Below are 8,800 nucleotides of genomic sequence, written 5' to 3'. Positions count from 1 at the left end.
TTCTCAGTGTGGGCATTGTACTCAGCTGTGAAAAAATACTCAGATTCAGGTGGTCCCTGCCCCACGGAGCCAACAGTGGTTTAATTTGTCTCTGCTGCTAGTGGCCATCAGGAGTTTGTGTAGTGTTTGGAGGGAGGAATTACTGCTTATGTCCTTCTTCATGGGCAGTTGAAATGGAAGGTGACTTCTGCTGTGATAAATTGAAGATGCTGAAAGATTTCTAGGCAGTGAGGGGTAAAATCCTCTGCCGGCTTTGCAGAGAAAGCAGGCAATGATGCTGCTCTGCTGTCCTCAGATACCAGTGGGAGACTGGTCCCCAAACTGTCTAAAAAAGGTAATAGAAAATAAAGCTCAGTTGCAACCTGCTGGTCAAGTGTAGACAGGCTCTCAGGGGTGTCTACCTGTGTGCCCAAGGGTTAGCAACCGGCCCACCTGAACTACAGAAGAACAAGATATTGGTCTGCAGGCACTGATGCTGGTAAAGGTGATTTACGGTGTTAATGGCCTTCACTTAAACACAAGATCACATATTTCCTCTAAGCCTTGAAAAAGCATTAACCCTTGTCCTCTGAATAAACATGGCCAGGTGGAAGGGGTTTTCTGTTTCACCAGCTGAGAGGTGCTGAAAACAAAAACTGGACCACAGTCCCCCCGTGGTGACCTTGGAGAATGTAGCTGCTCTCATGCCACACAGATGCAGTGTTTCACTCATCCTCCCAGCACCTGGTGTGGGGATCCATGTGGATCCACACTTAACCCCATAAAGGGGAACTGAGGTGAGGAACACACTTTCCTCAGTACCTGCTCCTGGTGGCCATACAGTGCTCGTTTTAACCAAACACCACGTGGAGGTGGCATCCCTATGTGGCAATTAATGAGCCAAAAAATTAGGAAGGAAGAGACATTCAGAGCTAAATTAATTTCATAGCCGTCTCCTGCAGTCCGAGAATGTGCTGGGCTAGTTCTGCATCCCAGTTTGTCCCAGGGTAACTTCACAGCTGGCAACAGAGGCACAAAAAGGAGTGGGGCAATAACTCAGCCTCCTGTGGTGCTGGTGGGGGGACCCTGACTGCAGCACCCACTCAGAGTGGGACAGTCACCACTGTGACCTCGAGACAGGTGTCAGAGTTGCTGTGCCTTTGCAGATTGATTGCACAGCCCCCCTTTTTTAGCAGGGGAAAAGAAGTCCTTTTTTTTGTGCCCTTACATCATCTCAGGAGCAGCTGACCACACATGTAAGAGTTTTCTAAAAATATTTTGCCTGAGGCAGACATTCAGGGCAGAAGAAAATTCAGTCTGGGTAATTAAATAATTTGTCAAAGTTATAAACAACTGCAAACAGCTCCTAATGAGGTAACCCATCATCTCCCACACCATGAGCCAGGAGCTCTCCCGCTGGAGCCCTTGCGGGCCCTTCCCCGCTGCCGGGACAAGTGCTTGTGGCAATGGCCTGTTTCCAGCAGATCAAGCTTTGGGATGGGTGAAATGTGTGCTACTGGACACCGGCTTTCCTGGGGAAAGAGGGTCCAGTCCCAGCACAGAAAAGGGAGACCAAAGTGTGACAAAGCAACTCATATCCCCAGCAGCTCACTCATTGCTGAGGTTTGGGGAAGGCTGGGGAGCAAGCAGGGTTACTGGCACAGCCACAGTGCTCCTGCCTCTGTCTTTTGAGGACCGAGCCAACAGTGAGCGTGGAGCTGGTGGCACAGACCAAGGGCGCAGCCCCAGACACACTGGACCTGTGCTGCTGGCTCTCTGCTCCCCACCTAAATATACGTATAAGGGCTTGCTTTGGATATGTGCACAGCCCGAAGGTATGCATGCTGCATGCACAGCATCAGGGCTGCTCCAGCACCACAGGCTCATGCACAAAGCTGACCATACCATTCTGCTGAATTTGTCCTATTTTAAATGACCAACTCAAATTTTGGTAATGAAATCATCCTTTTCCCCAAAGCAAGAGGGACTGATGGCTGTGCTGCACCAAAAGGGCTCTCACCTACAGGGTGAGGGTTTCCCGCACCTGTACCCACCACCCTCTCCATCATCCCAAGCAAAAAGCCTACAGCTAGTATTTTACTCCCATAAAGGAGCAGGGAGGGGTGTCCCCCTCCCTATCCCTGTGTTCCGCAGTGCTGAGGCAAAAGCAAAGGGTTGTCCAACATGGATGTCCAAAAGATGTGCTGAGGAACACCAGCTTCCAGTGTGGTTTTGGAGATTTGCTGGCAAGGAGCAGCTACCTTCCTCTGAGGACGGTGCCCCTGTCCAACAGCCCTGGAGAGCTGCAGGCAGCCTCGCAGCAGGCTCAGAAGGGTGACTACACTGGGGACATGGGGCAGGTCCCCTTGGTGGAGGAGACAGATAATTTTAGTCCTTGTTTCCTCTTTGTTTCACCCTAAGACCTGAGTATTCAAATGTGCTTACTTTTGAGAATAATTTTGAACATTTGCCCATGTCTAGCAATTTACTTACCTCAAGGGTCCTCTCTCTCCCCAGGAAGCTCCCAATGTCTTTTGCTGCAAATTAAGGAATATTCCCTTTCTTCTATGATTCAACAACTCCGTGTCTCAGCTCTGACTTACTGGTGAGATCCCAGATCACAACAGAATGCAGTGATTACCCTGAGGCATCCTTTACAGACCTCTAACATCCAGGCCAGACAATTGCATTTGGGAGAAGTAAAATTCCCTTGTAGCTTATGCTGTCCAGGGGATGCTTCCTACTCTTTTTACATCTTATTTTCCTGAGCTGTGAGGAACTATTTAGCTTTTACTATGTTTTTGCCCAGGAGAGGCAAAATGATTTCTCTAAAGTAATTGTTCTACAGAGAGTGCACAACACTTTCTGAACCTGAGTCAACACATAAATGCAAGCCATTAAATGAGAAACACAATGAGCATTAAAGCAGTTAGGAACCAAGACAGGCTGCACCCTGGCGAGAAATCACCTGTGGAGTTCAGCCAGGGGTCCTGATGCCCTGTAACAGCAAAATGGGGGGGGAGGGGGGTCCTGATGTCCTATAATGGCAAAATGGAAACATTAGCTGATTAACCGTGGGTTTTTATTGCTGAAGGATGAACATTAACAATCTTTTCCACTCGCAGGTAAAGGATAAATATTATGGGTGGTGCAATTGTATTTCATTAAAGTAATAGTGAGAGTTGCTATTTAGATCGGAGGAGATGACATTGTGGCCCTGTGAGTCAGCGTGTGTCGCACATATGCTGTATGTGCCTGTGAGCAACTATAGGTACCCCTCCCCGCTGCTCCCTTTCAGTGTGATCCCATCAAGGCAACCAGCCCTGCAATGGGAGCCAGCGTGGGCAGAAACCTCAGTGCTGGCAGCAAATGTACTTCAGTGGAGATGGTTCCTCTCTTTTTTAACAAAATAGGTAAACGTAACAGCCTTTTTTTTCCCGTTTCCTGAACGTGTGTGGAAACCTGAGCTGAGAAGAAATCTGAAAATGTTTTCAGTTGAGAGCTGGGGAGAGGAAAATGATGTTGAATACATCAGAAAAAACCTGAGCGTCCTTGTGTGGCAATGAGCTGTATTTATATGTAAAATAAACTTTTGAGAGGAAAAGAGGAATTGCCTCTGGGATATTTAAAATGGACAGAAGATGATAGTCCAGTCCCATGGGACAAATGAGCCAGCTGCTCTGATTGCACCATGCCCTCTGACAGGGAGCAAGAAGGAGCCCCAGTGCAAGGGCCTTCGGAGTGGATGTAGGTATGGTACAAATGTCATAGGATGTGTATAACAAGTAGCCAAGAGCAGCCTTTGCCCTGAAGTGCCATTCCAGGCTTTGAAAGCTATCGATTCTCACAGCCTCCTGACTGAAGGGTTGGTCCTTTCAGCCCATTTTCATAGGGAAATCTGAGCTCACAGTTATGTGGCATGCTCGAAGCCAGGCGTGTTCCCCCATGCCCTGCTCAGGGCTGGGGACCTGCTTCACCAAAAAGAAACGGAGCGGCAGCGGTAACACAGATGAGCTCATTTGACTCGCCTGGTTTCTCCTGGCCAATGAATCGCTCAACAGCCTTCAATCAGTGGAGAGGGCAGCTCACAGGCATCCACTGATGGCTCTCCATTGGGAGGTAGCACCTCTAGGAGGGAGGGACCCAGCGCTACCGGAGGCTGTCGCTGGTTGGCACATGGGACAGACCTGAAAATGAGAAACAGGGTGGAAAAAACAGCTGCTGGAGGCTGTATCCATCTGCTCACCTAGAAAAACTACCAACTGCCCCAGAAGATAAGCATTGGGTGAGAGACAGACCTGCGAAAGCTGTGTGCCAGTGGGGAAGACCCAGCACAGGGTTTTCCCACTGCCACAGCAGCTCTCTTCCATCCCCACTCTCCTTCCCTGACCAACTGGGGGCTGACCTGCGTCCTCCACCCCACGGCAGCAGAAGGGGGGACGAAGGGAGACAGGCTGTGCTAAACAGCCCAAGGATTTCCCAGGAGGAGCACCCCGGCCAAAAGAACATGATGGACCGTTTCCGGATGATCTTCCAGTACTTCCAGTCCAACTCGGAGTCTGTAATGAATGGGATCTGTGGGCTGTTAGCCCTGGCTAGCGTAAAGATATATACTTGCTTTGACTTCAGCTGCCCCTGTCTGCCCTGGTACAACATGGCATATGGCTTGGGGATCATGTTTGTACCCCCCATCACCCTCTTCATCTGCGGCCTCATCCTCAACAGACAGTCCCTGGTGATGCTGGAGGAGTGGAGGCGACCACAGGGGCACAGAAAGAAGGACCTAGCTGTCATCAGGTGGGGTTTGCACCAGGGATGGTGTCCCTCCTTTCACCTCCTGCTTAGCTGTCTCACCTCCATAGCTTTGATCCTCCTGGTAAATAATTTTCTTCTAAGCTCAGCTCCCGAGACCTTTCCCCATGAGCCTGGAGGGGCAGGGGCATGGTAAATGCATTTACAACAGCAGAAATGAAGGCAAAGCCTCATCCCATCCCAGCAAAGCAGGGCAGGAGTGCCTCAACACCAGCGGCTGGATTTATGCTGCCACCCTGGGAAAGTGCATTGCTGCCTGCCCTGTTGTGTGTGCGCAGGGTTTCTCCTGGGGCTTACATGTGCAAAAAGATGAAGCATTTCCACTTAAATGTGCAGAAAGATGGGCATTTCCATCGCGGTCATTCTTTATCGACAGCCTTGTGGCTTCCCTCCTTTCAGTTGAGTTTTTACTGACTTACACTATGGAAAGGAGAGGAGAATCACATTCGATCTGTTACATACAAAGTTTTACCCAGTGCACAGATTGGCAAAGAGTAGGGCAAGAAACAGTGCAGAGAAAAGTGATTTTCCAGGTAGAAACCGAGCTGATGAGAAAAGAAAGAGTGCATGCAAAAGACAAGGGAGAGCTGACAAGGATTTGTGCATGGGAGACATAAGTATACAATTGCAGCAAGCTTGTAATGAGAGGACCGTGCACTGCATTGAATGCAGGCAGCACACAGAGCACTGCCGAGCACCGGCACAGATTTCACTGGGAGGCAGCACCAACAAATTGATCCCAGAGCAGAAGAGGCATTAGCTGGAACAATGCTGGGGACAGTCCTGGGAGTCAGCTCCCTGGCTCTGGGAGGGCTGCTTGGCATAGGGCAGCCTGCACCCATCAAGGCTGTGGATGAGGAGAAAGCTCCCAGCATTTACCCACTCATTTCTTTCTCTTCTGCCCCAGGTACATGTGTTTCTCCATCATGCAGCGAGCCATGGTCGCCCCTGTTGTCTGGATTGTAGTCACCCTCCTAGATGGCAAATGCCTGATCTGCGCTTTCAGCGGCTCCGTGGATCCCGAGAAGTTTGTGGGCTTTGCCAATGTCAGTCCGGTGCAGGTGCAGCAGCTGCTGGCCAAGGTGCCTTGCAAGGACGACGAGCTCATGAGGAACAACACGTCCCGCAAGGCAGTGTCCCGGTACCTGCGCTGCTGGTCCCAGGTAGGTCACTGCCAGCAGAGCCCCCCGTGTCAGTGAGGTGCCTGGGGCACATGTTATCTGCTCCCGCTCTTCCTTGATTTTTCATTGCTTCGCCATGGTCAGGCTGGGAGCAAGACTGCTCTTTGCTTCTTTATGCCCCCAAATGTTGACTCAGTGATAATCTCCAGAGTCACTCAGGTAGGGAAAAGGAAGGAAATAAAGGATGGTTTAATTAAAAGAACTTTGTTTCTAGAAGAACCAGCAGCTTCTAAACCCAGATAATAAAGAGCAGGTTGCAAGGCATATAGGTGTCTCCTAAGGCCCTGTCCAGTGTCAGAAGACCTTTCTAACTTCTAACCTTGCAGATAGGACCCGCTGTTTTAAGGGCAGCACAAGCTGAGACAGACTAAAGCAGCTTGCTCAGAAATGAAAGGAGAACAGGACACGATGGGGAGTGGAGCCCTGCCCGGCCCCTGCTTTTGGTACAGGACTGCAGGTCAGAAATGAGGACCAGTGGGAAGGCATTGAAAACAAGCCCTTCCTTCTTACCAAAGGGAGCTGCATGTAGTCTGGGCTGTCTTCACCCTGCTGCCAGGACTCCTGGGCCCTGGAGCCAGTGTAGGTGGCAGATGAAGATCTCACTGGAGATAAGGGAGCACCAAAGGAGAGCACTGAAGTCCCCTTCCCCTGGGACGCTCCCGTACTCAAAGCAAATGCCTGGCTGCTCCAGGCTAACTTTGCAAACAGTTATCCTACTGAACTATTGATGCACAGATAAATGTCCTATATTCACTGGGAGGAGATTACACCAATCCTCTGAGTGCAGTTTGGGGGTGCTGGACTTCAGGGACAGATCAAGGACGGCAGTCCAGATATGCCTGATCTCCCCTCCAGCCACACAAATTCCCTGTCTCTGTGATACAGGCAAACAGCTCGTGCCTGTCCTTGTGCCTGTCTTACTCCTGTTCCACTGCTTATTTCTTATCACCCAGGCACTTGGCTGGAGCATTTTGTTGATCCTTATTGCAGCAGTTTTCCTCGCCCGCTGGCTCAGACCTTGCTTCAACCAGGCCACCCTCCTGCAGGCACGTCACTGGAGCAACTACATTGACATCGAGCAAAAGATTTTTGAGGAAACCTGCTGTGAGCACAGCCGGCTCTTTGCTCACAAATGCATCCTCCATTTCTTCAAAAGCATGCGGCAAGAGATCAAACTGCACAGCTTCAGCTTGCCTAGGCAGGGAGAGGGGGCTGAAGGAGGGGAAGATCTTCTCCGGGGCATCACAGATCAGGACCAGGTGAATAAACTTCTGAAAATGTGGTACTATGAGAAACCTCCCCTGGATATCAGCCAGGTGACCCAGAGGCACCCTCTGGGGCGAGAGAGATCCTCTCTGCCCTGGGCAGACAGTCCCAGTACCCAGTCCAAATTCCTCCAGCACACTGATGTGTAAAGGGGGCTTTGCTTTGCAGACACTGAAGAGGCACTGCCATACCTCTGCACAAAGCAAGGACCAGCCGGTAGAAGACAGTGGTGCTCACATCTTCCTCCAAAACCCCAAAGGCTCCAGGGCATGCCTAGCAAAATCTCCAAAATAAACAACCTCTGAATATCCAAAGGTCCCAGACTCAGTCACTGTTAATGACATTTCTCAACCAAGGACTCTGCGTAGCACTTTTGTCATATTAAAGAGTTTGCAGCTCCTTACAGCTGTGATAAAACCCTTCTGGCTCAAGGAAGGATTTAACCAAGGCAGCAACATCTGGCTGCGTATGCAAACTGACTGGAGCAGCAGCTTCACAGAGGTGTGAGGAGCTCCTGCCCATTTCAGCAAAACCTGGTTCAGAGAGTTAGCAGTGCTGACACTGAAATGATTTAATTGGCAACTCTTTTAGTACCACACCAACATGTTTACTCAAAAAGGCAAAATCACCTCCTACGTCTTCCCATCTGCCAAGAGCTCTGGCTGCCCCCAGCCCAGCTGCCAAACTGTTCAGTCTCCCTCTAACAACCCGTCAATACTTCCATGCATTTTCAAAACAAAATATGGCAACACACTAAAATTCATGGAGCAGCATACATTTAACTGAAGTTACCTCTGGATAAGTGTCCCTGGATTGGGTTGAATTTGCAGAAGGAAAAGGACATGGAGGCTTTGCGTTACGTATCCAGAGCCACGGGACTGTGCTGGAGTTCAGGTGGCTGCTCTAAGCACTGGCATTGGGCCATGGAAAGGACACACTGACTCTGCCTGAGAAGTCTGAACACAGATTTTAAACACTCCCCTGCTACATTTTAGTACAAACTGATCTATCCAGAGGATCATCCTTGCATCACCTAGTTGGGCATTTCCATCCTTAGTTTCAAAACTGTTTGAACGTAACCTTATCTCTGAGCCTTTAATGCTAATTACTTTCTTATCTGTCTTTTTCCAGCCCCTGTTGTAGATGGTGCCAACCATGGTGCCAGTTTGACTATTTCTGCCCAGCATTGCTGCTTGGATGCATTAAACTACTGCAAACTAACCCAGTACAGACATATATATTCCTCCAGGCTGAGGCTCACACTGATGCCTACTTTGTCCCTGGGAGTGAGGGGTGCAAGGTGGAGGGGCTGTGAGGAGGGGGGGTGAAGAAGAAATGTCTCCTTGGCCGTTGTAGTGGGTTGACCCTGGCTGGATGCCAGGTGCCCACCAAAGCCGCTCTATCACTCCCCCTTCTTAACTGGACAGGGGGAAGAAAATATAACAAAAGGCTCGTGGGTCAAGATAAGGACAGTTTAATAAACTGAAAGCCAAGGTCGCACGCGAAAGCAAAGAAAAACAAATTCTATTATTCTCTACTTCCCATCAGCAGGCGATGTCTAG

The 8,800-nt window shown here is 49.9% G+C and overlaps 1 protein-coding gene across 1 annotated transcript; it reads left to right on the top strand.

The window, feature by feature from the left end:
* Positions 1–4,486: 4,486 nt before the first annotated feature.
* On the top strand, positions 4,487–7,387 carry CALHM3 (calcium homeostasis modulator 3). Its single transcript, XM_052798468.1, has 3 exons — positions 4,487–4,776; positions 5,699–5,954; positions 6,926–7,387. Exons 1-3 carry the CDS (start codon positions 4,487–4,489, stop codon positions 7,385–7,387), a joined length of 1,008 nt encoding a protein of 335 aa, XP_052654428.1.
* The last annotated feature ends 1,413 nt before the right edge of the window (positions 7,388–8,800 follow it).

Source organism: Harpia harpyja, chromosome 10 (assembly GCF_026419915.1).
Source record: "Harpia harpyja isolate bHarHar1 chromosome 10, bHarHar1 primary haplotype, whole genome shotgun sequence".
Classification (NCBI taxonomy): domain Eukaryota; kingdom Metazoa; phylum Chordata; class Aves; order Accipitriformes; family Accipitridae; genus Harpia; species Harpia harpyja.
This window is presented reverse-complemented; position numbering and strand designations above follow the sequence as displayed.